This window comes from Elephantulus edwardii, unplaced genomic scaffold (assembly GCF_000299155.1).
Source record: "Elephantulus edwardii isolate Elephantulus edwardi_28Jun2011 unplaced genomic scaffold, EleEdw1.0 scaffold00080, whole genome shotgun sequence".
Taxonomy (NCBI): domain Eukaryota; kingdom Metazoa; phylum Chordata; class Mammalia; order Macroscelidea; family Macroscelididae; genus Elephantulus; species Elephantulus edwardii.
This window is the reverse complement of record NW_006399830.1, coordinates 13,526,377-13,538,944: the sequence shown is the minus strand read 5'-3', so window position 1 is coordinate 13,538,944 and position 12,568 is coordinate 13,526,377. Positions and strand designations below refer to the sequence as shown.

The window sequence follows — 12,568 nt, the reverse complement described above, 5'->3', positions numbered from 1 at the left end:
GGTAACAATTCAAAGAGGCTTTTTTGGAGCATGTTTGTCCAATATAATACACAATTTGATGTACCAACTACTTCTATCATTACCATTGATAGAGCATTCAAAGAAAATGAAATCCTTGGAATGATTATTTTCTCTGTTTATCATGATTTTGTTCACTGAGTTGTGAGGATTTTTTATTTTAATATTGAATCCATTAATCTTCATCAGTCTGTACTTCAAGTTTCCTTCCCTTTTAGCAAGTAAGGTGGTGTCATTCATACACCCCAGGCTTTCCTTCCTATCTTGATGCCATGTTTTACTTCATATAGTCAAATTCCTAGGATTATATTCTTGAACAATTAATCAAATTTACACACCAAACAATACTGCCAAAGATGAAGAGATGCAAGATTTTACCAACTCCGCCATCAGAAATTGACTGGAGGAAGATCCTTCAACAACCTGCATTACGCGGATGGCATGACCCTGCACACTGAAAGTGAAGGACTTGAATCACTCACCAAAAAAGACCAAACACTGCAGCTCCCAGTATGCATTTCACCTCAACATAAAGAAAATAAAAATCCTCCCAACTAGACCAATAAATAGCATTGCGATAAACTCAGAGAATAAGAAAGTTGCCAAGGATTTAATCTTACTTGGACCTACAAGCCATGCCCGTAGAAGCAGCAATCAAGAAATCAAATGATGTGCATACAGCATTGGGTAAATGACCTCTTCAAAGGGTCAAAAAGCCAAGATGTTGCTTTAGGACTGAGTCTAGAAGTCATGATATTGTCAATACTCTCATGTGTATGTGAAAGCTCACGATGAAGAAGGAAGACCAAAGAAGAATGGATGCCTTTGAATTACAGTGTTGGTGAAAAATGCTACATGTACCATGGCCTTTCAGAAAAATGAACGAATCGGTCTTGGAAGAAACACAGCTGGTAGCATCTTTGTTTTCCTTAGAAGTAAAGGTGGTGAGACTTAGTCTCATGTACTTCGGGCATGTTATTTGGAAGGACCAGTCCCTGAAGGAAGACCTCAAGCTTGGTAAAGTAGGTGATCAGTGAAAAAGAGTTAGACCCTCAAGGAGATAAGTTTACACAGTGGCTGTAACAGTAGGTTCCACACACACAATTGCGAGGAAAAGTAGTGTTTTATTCTATCATCCCCAAAATGGCTGGGACTCAGAACCAGCTTTGCAGCGTCTCCCACCACCTCCCACTCCCACCCCCAAAGACTTCCTCTTGTTCAAAGGCTGAACCCAGACCTGGTCTTCCAGAAACTCTGGGCCCCAGCTTCACTTGAAGCCGTGTTCCTCAGGAGATGGTATGGAGTCGAGGGTTGGGGCAGAGGCTCAGAATTAGGTTGCCCGGATTTAGCTTCCAGTTCCACCAGTGACCGTGGCCAAGCTCTGTGTCTTCGCTTCCTTTCCTGCGCTCAGAGGTTGTCTTAGGATAGGTTGTCTCGAGAAGAAAAACCAATGATGTTTCGTATATATTTAATATATATTTATCATATATGCATTTCATATATATATGTATGTCATATATCTCATATATATTTCACATATATATTTTACATACATATTCCACATATATATTTCACATATATATAAAATTGTTGTTGATTGCCATTGAGTTGAGCAGACTTATAGTGACCCTATGAACAAAAGACCTGAAGCTTTTCTATAACTCTCATCGTGTCCCGTTGAGGTGGAACTGACCCATAGCTGACCCTCAGGCGGGTTCTCAGAGGCAGTTAATCGCATGGGAGAAGATTGCCCATCCTTCTCCCACAGAGCAGCTGGTGGGATTAGAACTGTGTGCCTTCGGGATTGCAGCACAGCTTCTTGCCACTAGGCCACCAGAGCTCCCTGAGACAAGATATATACACACACACAAATATATATATATACACACATATATATGTGTGTGTGTGTGTGTGTTTTTATTTTAGTTTCTCAAAGTGGTCGACCCACCTTACCCCCTGACATTAAGGTCCAAGAGTTCAGGGTGCTCTGCACCTTAATCAACACTTGGTAATATCAGCCTTTTTCATGTTAGCCACTGTACTAGGTGTGTACTTAATTGAAGTTCTAATTTGCATTTCTCTTATGAGTAATGAGGCTGAGCCTCTTTTCCTGTGTCCACTGACCATTTGGAGAGCCTTGCTTTTGAAGTATCTGTTTATTTAGTTTGGTTATTGCCTATTATTCATCTGTAGGATTTAGAAAACATGTTCCGAATACAAGGCCTTTGTTTAGACCCGTGGGTTGCCAATATCGTCTTCCACGCAATGCCCTTTCACATTCTTAATGATCTCCTTTGATCAGCAGAAGTATTTAATTGTGAAGAAGTCCAATTTACCCACTTTTAAAGTTTATGGTCAGTGCTATTTGCATCCTTTTAGAAATCTTTGCCTATCCCGTCAGCATCCATTGAAGCCATCCTCTCCTGCTTAACTTCTTTGACTTTGCCCAGCTCCTTGCTGGCAGATTTCTCCTGGATTGGACGTCCTTCCCTCACTGTCCTCTCCTTGGGTGCCTGCTCCCCCTCAGCTCATCTGTCTCTCTCCACGATCGTCCTGAACAAGCCCTCCTCGGTCACCTCCTCGGTCCCAGCGTTGGTGCAGGCTCTGGCAGACACTAGGTGCTCAGTAAAAGCTTCGTAAATGAGTGCACTGTCCCTCGGCCCAGCTGGGGATCATTAAAACTGTCAATTAGTTCTAAACACCAGCTCATCAGGAACATTTGAGCAAAGCCAGGCGAGTAAAAAAGTTTTGGAAAAACCCGCAAGATAGGAATGTTTAGCTCTCTCCCCAACTGGAGCATTAATCACGAAAATTCAGACCTTGTTAGCATTATTTATTCTTGCGTCTGCCCCCACGGGACCGGGGGGGGGGGCTTTCTCCCACCCAGCACCTCCCCTCTGTATTTGCTGACTCTGAGGGGAGGCACATCGGCGTCCTTCTAGTCCTTCTCTTCGCCGTGCGTGATGACGTAACATAGGTTCCTATAGTCCAGGTTGCCACACACATCTGGAGGGAAAGCTGCAAACATCTGCTTGATCTGAGGGTGGAAGAGAGTCAAGATGGACCAGGGTCCCAGAGTGGCTGCGGGCTGGAGCAGTGGGTCTTGGGGGTGGGGGTCAGGTAGCACCGTCCCCCTCCACCAGGGCGCAGGGCCAAGCCTAGAACCAAGGCCGCCCAGCTCTAACCCTTGAATTCCCACCAGCTACTTGCTTGCTCTTCACCGTGGAGATGGAGGAGACCAATTTGAAGAAAAGGGTCCCAGAGGGGAGGTGGGGCTACAGAGCAGGCTGGACCCCAGAAAGACCCTCCATGGTGTGGGAAGGACCCTGCAAAGGCCAGGCTTACCTCGTCCTCACTGAACCTGTCTGCCTGGGTCATGAGCTTCTCCTTGATGCTGCTCAAGGGAGAGAAAAGGAGATGATATGCTCAGGGTGGGGCTTCCCCACTGGGCCTCGCAGGTCCACGCAGATGCTGGGGTGCAGGCAAAGAAGGCAGGTGAGGGAGTAGGGGGAGTCCTGGCCCAGAAGGACATCAGCTTTGGCCTGGCCCTACTTGCCCTTGTCTGGCCACATGGACTCACACAGGTCATATCCGTTCTCCAAGCCTCCACACATCCATATCTGTGATGTGGGCTTTCCGCCAGCACCGAGGAGACCAAACGTAAACCTTGGAGCCTGACTTCTCACCGCACTGAGGTTAGCCTCTAGATCCCTGCAGGGAGCAACCTTCTTCCTCTTGAGTCCTGACAGGTAACTTGGTGATGATCCCTGAGCTCTCTTGAGGCTTTACAATGACCAGGGCACTGGCCTCACAGTGCAGGGTCCTTGAGGCCCGAGCAGGACTCATTTGTCCTCACAGCCCTGGGTGGTGTGTACCATTACCCTCCTTTTATAGATAGTGTCTGGAAGGGGTGGATCTACCCAACGTCCCAGGAACCAGAGCTGCCTGGGGTGAGGGTGACAGAGAGGAAAAGGGGACCCACGTGGATGTATGAGCACAAGAAGTTGGAGTCCCACATATTTGGAAGGCACTGAGGGCTCACAGAGGGGAAATAGGCAGGTGGGGTTCAGGGGCTGAGCTGCCCTACACCCAGAGAATCTGCTGGCGCCGGAGCAGCTGCCCTACGAAGGACCGACACACATTTTCCATTATTTATGTTACTACGGGACAGTCCCAATTTCCAGCTCTCCAAATGGGGACTTTTCAGACTCTGTTTCTACAAAACACAGCAAAGAACTTCTGCCAGAACCTTCCTGGCCAGTAGCCCAGCTCCCAGGTCTCACGTCCCTGCGGGCAGTGAGTGGGTGGTGGGCTGTGGGAGAGGGGCTGCACCTCCAGTTCCCAAATCTAGTCCCCAAAGGGCTCCTTCCAGGCTGCCCTCATGCTGAGAAGTGTAAAGGTGGACATGGGCAGAAGGTCGAGCCCAGGCCACCTCAAGATGTCTCCAGTGCTCTCCCAAGTCCCCAAGGTGGGTGTGGGAGCCTGAGACCTGAGGGAGGGGTGAAGAAAGAGAAGTTCTCAGCAACCTGGGTAAGAGAGGTGTAGGAGAGACTCTGACTGCAATATTCAAGGATTTTGTTATGGAAAAAAAAAACACAGTTCAAATCCACCAGCTGCTCCATAGGAGAAAAATGGGCAATCTCGCATGCTGTTCACTGCCTCTGAAAACCCACTGGAGGGTCAGCTGTGGGTCAGTTCCAACAGCCCACAACAACAAAGTGGAGAAAATTGTCTCAAAACATGAAGATTAGAACTTAACCAAGGGCAAGTGCCCACAACCCAATGTGGCTTCAGAGGCTCTGACAGGCTTCAAGAGGACAGTTCAGAGGTCAGCTGAGGGTCTCACCTGGATACCTTCCACCACGTGACTCCCTGCTCCTCACAGACCATGGACCCTTGGCCTTCATGGAGCTGCCCCCTGACTCCAGAATGTCAGTCAGTCCAGGGGCCCAGAGGACAGTGTGTGTTCATGCCCATGCCCATTGGCACATGCCCTCATCTCCTCCACGCTGACCTCCATGTGGCTCCTGCCTAACTTCTCAGGTTTGTCAATGACCTGAGGGCAGACCCAGGGTCCTGGAACCAGTGTGTGTGTCACTGTACTCTACTCCCCGAAAGTGCTGCATCCTCCAACTACGGCATACTCTTGACCTTCACCCATGGCCATCTTCAAGGCTCATCTCCCCTCCTACCACCACTGGGAGACCCCAGGAAACCTCACACTACACACTTCCACTGTGTAGAGGAGGGGGACTGAGGCTGGAGGGGAGATGAGACATCAGGCAGGTTCCTGAGCTTGACTGAATTCTGGGGTAGAAGAGAGAACTGAGCTGTACCCGACCACCCTCATCTTGGCTCCTTAATCTCCTGAGTTTTGGAGGAAAGCAAACTTCAATCCAAGGGGAGGTGACTTACAAATCAGCCTTGACGAAGCCTTTCCCCTCTGTGTCAAACACCTTGAAGGCATGGAGAATAGTCTCCTCGGGGTCTGTGCCTGGAAACATCACACACAGGGCAGGGTGAGGGAGGGGTGAGGAGGGTTCCACTGACAGAGGCCACAGAGACATATAACACCTGCCCGAGTGGGACAGAGGCAAAGCCCAGGAACTGAGCTGCCAGGAGAAAGCTCTGCCTGCTGCCACAGCTGAGAAATCCTCACTGAAGAACTGTATCCTGAATTGTTCCTGATCCTGAATTGTAAGCTGTATTTCCCTAATAAGCCCCATCACTGTGAAGAGAGTCTGTGAGTTCTGAATGGCCATTGCAATGAACCCAGCAGGGGAGGAAAGGGTCATGGGAGAGGTGGCTGGGTTGGAAGTGGTAAAAGCGTTGGAAGTTCACAGTGTTTGACCTTCACCTCACTGGGAATCAACCTTGACCTGATGCTGGACCTGATTCTCTTGCCCACTTGTGAAGTCAAAGGTTTGACCCCATTTTCACACTCCTCCCATCAGATTGGGTGCTTGGTTAGCAGGAGACTCCGTGAGTACATAACACTGACTTGTGAGGTCCTGGTGGGTGTGGGGGTTCACAGCTGGGGGCCTCCTCCGGGCAGGGCAGCTGGGAGCTGAGCATGGGCCCGAGCTGGGGAGGCTCCTGACAGCTGGGAAGGCAGCATGACAGGCAGAGTGATGGCTCCCTCTGTCACCGTGGGGGCTGCCATGGGCGCCTGGCTTCCCACAGCTCCCAGAGCCCCACGTGCGCTTTGAGCATTCCCTGCCTGGTGGGTCTGAGACTGAGGTCAGCTGCATGTGGACTCAGTTAGCGCCGGCCCAAGGTCGGACACTCCGCCTGCCTGCCCACCCCCTCCCTTGGCTCCTCCCTGTGCTCATAAAGTGGACACAGTGGCACTGCTTCCCTGGCCTCGCTGGGGGCCTCATGATAAAGCCTCCTCGTCCCAATTAGTGGGATGAAGCAGTGCCCGTGCTTGTCCCCACCCACTGGCCGCTCACGCGGCTTGGCCACAATGGCACGACAGGCTCCACTGGGGCTCCAGCCTGGCGCTCCTGCAAAAATGAGAAAAAGCTGATGCCCTGAGGCCCCAGCTGGTCTGGGCCGTGGCTGTTTCACTGGCCTGCACTGCGACTTCAGGCTTGGTCTCCCATCTGTCACAAGCCTGGGGCCCATAGTGACCCGAAAGGGGCTCCCATTGCTCTTCTGTTGTCCTGAGCATCCAGAAAGGACCCCCTGCACCTCCCACTCTCCAAGCCTGCATCCCCTCTGCCCACCTCTCTCTCACACATGCAAACCTTGGGGCAGGAGGTGCCAATGCCTCATCCCACAGTGACTGCTGGGCAAGACAGTGGGCCCAGGGCTCCCAGGCCAAACTGAGCAGGCTCAGAAGCCCTGCCCCCAGTCCCTTCTAGGGGCAGGTAGTAGCTTAGTGGTAAGGAGTTGTGCTGCCAACCCAAAGGCAAGTGGTTTGAATCTACCAGCTGCTCTATAGGAGAAAGCTGGGCTATTTCCTCCCATGCTTTTTCCTGCCTCTGAAAACCTACTGGAGGTCAGCTCTGGGTCAGTTCCGACTTGACAGTATACAACAACAATGTGGGAAACTTGTCTGAAAACGTAAAGATCAAAGCATCAGAGTCCTTGACCAAGGGCTGCGCCCCGAGGCCAATGCGTCCACAGAGGCTCTAAAAGGCCTCATGGGGACGGCACAGAGGCCAGCAATCTCTTCCTGTGCAATTTATTGCCTCTGAAAACCCACTAGAGGGTCAGCCACGGGCCAGTTCAGACTTGATGGTGTAAAACAAGCAGCTCGGAGCTAAGGGAGGCGTCCTGACCATCTACTCTTCTTAAAGTCGCTGGCCTTTCCCACAGTTCCTGTGCCCCAAGCAGCCTCCTAGGCTTGAGCTCTTTAAAGAGACAGCGACGGTCCCAAGAACAACCCCCAGCGTTTGCTAGGAGACATCAAGGCCCAGTGACTCTGCTGTCCCAGCTGGACAGTCCTTGTCCATAGTCTGCCCTGGAGGAGAGTCCCTGGACCTCTCTGACCCTCTGTGTCTTCATCCCTAACACAGGAGGAATGGGTCACGGGAGAGTTCAGTGGGTAGAACAGGAGTCAGGATTAGCATTCCACCTTGAACTTGTCTCTTTGCTGGGCCACCGATCCTAACCTCTCTGTGATGGTCAAGAGTGTGTGTCAACCTGTCTGACCATGAGCCCTCGTTTACCAGTTACTCCGTTGATGAAATCGGAAGTAACACAATCATTTAACTTGCTAAATAACTGAAAGCGATTGATAAACAGCCAATCACTGAAAGGGAGCGTCATGGGAGGTGTGGCCCATGGGGAATATTTAGAGATCTGGCAAAGTTCTCCTGCTTTTGCTCGGTCTGAATCCTGCATCTGGTTCATCATCCCCTCTTCTTGGAACTGAACCATGGACCTGCCTTGGCTACTGATCTTGATTTCATCACACTGCCCAGCTCTGACCCACGGACCTGGGACCTGCCAGGAGCCACAAGTACCTGATCCATTTCCTTGAAAGAAATATCTCTTTTTTTAAAAAATATTTTTTTAAAATTTTATTATTTTTGTGTGCATGTACTGTCAAATCAGATCTGACTGGTACAGGAGGAGATTGTCCCTCCTTCCCCAGCAGAGCATCTGGTGGATTCGAACCGTTCGCCTCTGGGATTGTAGTTGCAGCTCCTTGCTACTAGGCCACCAGAGCTCCCCTGAAAGATCTCATTTTTTGTCCCTCTCTCTGTGTGTAGACACAGATAGACAGAGACTGTTATTGTTGTTAGGTGCCATCAAGTTGATTACGACGCTTGCAACTCTATGCACAAAGTGTCGGAACCTTGTCCTCTCCTGTACTATCCTCATCATCTTGGATATACTTGAGACCATGGATACAGTCACTGTGTCGGTTTGTATATCATCGAGAGTTCTCCTCTCTTTCCCTGACGCTCCGCATTTCTGAGCATGATGTCTTTCTGCAAGGACCAGCCCTTCCTGACAACATGACCTAAGTTTGTGAGACGAATTTTAGCATCCTTGCTTATGTCTCCGTGTGCAGGTGGGGAGATGGCTCCCCTGCCCAGCTCACCCCTCTTCTCCTCCGGCTGGACAGGACCTCACTCACCCTTAAGCTTCTCCCCAAACATGGTCAGGAAGACCGTGAAGTTGATGGGCCCGGGGGCCTCCTTTACCATGGCCTCCAGCTCCTCGTTCTTGACGTTGATGCGGCCTGAGGGACAGGTGGGGAGAGATGGAGTTAGGGGGTCCTTGTCTCAGTCCCCGACTCTCTCATCCCACTCACCCCCAACTCAGCGCTAGGGTCTTTCCCACCTGCCACGGTAGGGGGAGCATTCAAGCTCACACCTAGCGAAGGACTCCAAGAAAGAGAGCTAATCAGTCATCACCCCCATTTTATAGAGGCACAAACTGAGGCCAAAAGAGGCTGAAAGTCCTGAGGGACAAGCTGTGCCCTCAACGGCCCCAAGAGAGGTCAGTGAGTTTGGGCTGACATGGCGCTCTGGGGTTGCTCACCGTCCCAGTGAACAGCCAGACCCCAGGGCTCAGTGTAGAGATGACTTGACTGTGCCCACTTCTACTGATCCTCTCTCCATGCCAAAGCCTCTGCTGGCATTCAAAGCCTCATACCCAGCTCGGCCACCTCACCAGCTTCTCCCTGCTCTGGTGGGTCCTCCCCACACCCTGACCTTCCATGCCAGGCCTTGGCAGAACCTGCACCTGAGCTCTCCCCTTTGCTGGCTTGGGCCTTTGAGACCCAGAAACCCCTGGAGAGACCTTCACAGCATCCGTGTCCCTTATATTGGCAGCACCCACTGCCCCAGACTCCTGGGGCCTCATCCAGCAGAAGGGCCTCCTCCCAGTCCTGAGAGCCACGCAGCCCAGCCAACCCATGGTCTATAGACTGACCACTAACCCAGGTCACCCACCCAGTGCAGCAAAGGTGTCCCTCAGGTCCTCCTTGTCGATGAAGCCATCCCGGTTCTGGTCCATGATGGTGAAAGCCTAGCAGAGATGGGGGCACTGAAAAACCAGCTCTACCCAGTTTCCCCCTGCCCTGAGGCTGTCTCCTGTCAGCTGCTGCCCGAGGAACCTCAGGCCACACTGGTCCTCCTGAGGGGGTTTCATGTCTCTTGCCTCTTTCAGTGTTCATACTAATCCCATTTGACAGACAGGGAAACCGCGGCTCCAGGATATAAAGAGCTTGCTGAAGGGCACACTGAAGGCAAAGGCTCAGGTGCAGAGAGGGGAATTACCCAAAGGTGGGAAGAGCCTTGACCCCAGGTCCCTAAGGCACCCCTAGGTGGCCTCGAGGAATAAGAACATCATCTCCCCCAGAGGCTGAGGTCTGTCCGCTGCCTAGCTCAGGAAGCGTTTACACGTTACATCAATCCTTCCAACAACCAACCTCTTTAAACTCCTGGATCTGGGACTGGTCAAACATGGAGAAGACATTGGAGCTGGCTCCGCCCTCTGCTCTTTTCCGGGCTCTTCTGGGTCCCTGCAAAGCATCAGGTGAGATCTTGCAGTGACCTCCCCTCCTGGAGAGGTGGCTGTCCTCTCCACCCCAAGCCCCCCAAAGCATCACAGGCCTGGATGGCATGGTCCCCCCTGCTCTCTGGGCCAGGTGTCACAGCCTCTGAAGGGCATGTCTTGAAGCTTTGAAGACAAGCAGGGTGTTTTCCCAGGGGGAGACCCAACAGCTGCTTCCTGACCCCAAGCCTTAGGTCCTCAAAGGTAAGTAGCCTGCCAGTACTCAGGGTATGAAGGGGACTCGGCATCGATGGAGCTTCTACTTAAAGCTCGAAGGAGCCTGAGAAACAGCTTCTGGAACCTTCCCTAGTGCCCTCAGGGTAGCATCTAGACTCCTTAGCCAGCAAGCTCCCACCCCATGTGCCTCTTCCAACGTAGCCCTCCACCCACCTTGACCCCTCCTCCACCCCAAACCTGCTTGGAGCTTCCTTCTCTCCCGATTTCCATCCCATCTGGAATGCCTTCCACCAGAAGAGGCCTTTGAGCTCAACTCCTCTGTGTCTCCCTCTGAGAAGCTTCTAGACCCAGCGTTCTGCCCTCACCTCTACCCACCATCGTAGTCTTGTGCCACCCCTCCCTAGCACCCTATTTATCAACCCAGACAAATGCAAATTTCCATGACAACCCCCAGCCCCACCCTTATGTCCATCAGGCCCCCTCACCCCACTGAGGTCTGATTCCGACCTGACTCTGAGTGGAGAACCAGTCATTTCTGGAAATAGCTGCCCAGAGGGCCCACAGAGAAAGCAGTCCCACAGGGAACAGGTGTGGGGGCTCTGGCCATTCTTCCTGCTTCTAGACAGTTCTTTTAGGATTTCATGGGGCCAAACAGTCCACCATGAGGCATTCGCTGAAAGCTTTTGGGGCTCCAAAGGTCCCTGGGGGGCTGACTTTTCCTCAGCAGCCATCAGTGGAATTGGTGCTTAAGGGAAAACCATCAGGCTTGGGCTTCAGGAAGAAGTGGTTCGGTTTCCGGTGTTGGTAGCCCCTTGCTTCATATCCACGTCCTCCCCGCCCCCTGGGCGGCCTTATCTCCTGAGCAGGGGGTTCCCTTCATCCAGTGTCTGTGTGGTCCCCCTCACCAGGCTCACACTGCCCCCTCCTCCCGCCTCCCACTTCCCTCTGGCTCCTAGGCCCTTGTCAGGAGTGAGCAGCCCGCCTGACTTATAATTAGCTTTTACTGGGTGCTTTGTCTCCACTAATCCTTTGAAAGGGGGCTGGCGGGGCGGCTGAGCCGTTATAGTGCTGTAAAACCTCTGTAATATTTATAAATCCCTTCAGACATCATAAAGAAAAGAACCTCCCTGCAGAGTTCATCCGACATAATTACATCTACATTTCCCTCTGATTAATAAAAAATGATCACTTCCGGCTGTGGCATCCTCTGCCCTTTCTCCCCTCAGACCTCCGCCTCCCCCAGCCCTTTCCTGTTCATCTTGTTAAATGTCGCCCTACTGCGTGCCCGGCGCAATCTGGAAATTTCAAGGACAGTAGAGGTTACCCCGCTGCCTGGTTCCATGAAGGGGCACCTGAGGCTCGGGGCCCTGGTCAGGCTTCTGACCTCCCAGCCAAGCCTTTTGTCAGCCCAAGTGTCCTCAGAATTGACCTTGACAATGTACCCAGAAGAAAAATTCCTCTGGACAGAACACCTCACAGCAGAAGGGGCAGCCTGGCACAAGGGGTCACTCAGCCCTGGCTTTTCACCCTGACTTTGCTTTTACCACGAACATGACACACCTTCTCTGAACTCCAAGTTCCTGGTTATAAACTAGGAAAACACCTGCTTCAAAGAATCTCTTACATCAGGTCATTATACACCTGGTGGTCTCCAGTCAAGCCTGCTGCCCAATTCTGTGACCCCTCCCATCCCCAAAGAGTCCACCACCCCTCTGAGAGATGGGTGGACAGTGAAGGGAAGGGAAAACATGGACACTTAGAAAAGCCCCTATATTCCTGGAAGACTCAGGGCAGGCTTCCTGGAGGCGGTGACTGCCAAGCTGAGACTTGGTGCAGGAGTCTAAGTTCTCTGGCCAAGCAGATGAGGCAAAGGCCTAAGAGAGAATGCAGGGACACCACGAAGCTGAGCCCAGGGACATCAGCAGCAGGACGAGCCCACTTGCTTGACAGGCAGCCCCCACACCCAGCTCTGAAGGAGCCTGCTGACCTGGCCCAAGAACTGAGTCCTTTCCACAGAGGGAGCCTCGCTTCTGCCGCTGTGAAGCCACCAGTCCGTGTCTGCTGCTGCCTGGCCCACCCTGCTTCCTGTCCCCATTCTCTCCTCTTCCTCATGCCCTCACCTTCATCATCCTGGTCCCAACCAAATCAGGGGATGTGGAGACCCAAATCAAGGCTACGAGACCACTTATTTATAGCCAATGCTCTGATGGCCTAGTGGTAAAAGAAGCTTTGTTGCAATCCTGAAGGCACGCAGTTCAAATATACCAGATGCTCAGAGGGAGAATGGACAAACTCCTCCCACGCGATTAACTGCCTTTGAAAACTTGCTGGAAGGTCAGCTACAGGTCAGTAACGA

The 12,568-nt window shown here is 51.9% G+C and overlaps 1 protein-coding gene across 1 annotated transcript; it reads right to left on the bottom strand.

Moving 5' to 3' along the window:
* Positions 1-2,956: 2,956 nt before the first annotated feature.
* Positions 2,957-12,341, bottom strand: MYL10 (myosin, light chain 10, regulatory). Its single transcript, XM_006889802.1, has 7 exons — positions 12,333-12,341; positions 9,911-10,003; positions 9,432-9,507; positions 8,612-8,716; positions 5,434-5,512; positions 3,364-3,412; positions 2,957-3,055 (listed from the first exon to the last, which is right to left on the bottom strand). Exons 1-7 carry the CDS (start codon positions 12,339-12,341, stop codon positions 2,957-2,959), a joined length of 510 nt encoding a protein of 169 aa, XP_006889864.1.
* Positions 12,342-12,568: the final 227 nt, after the last annotated feature.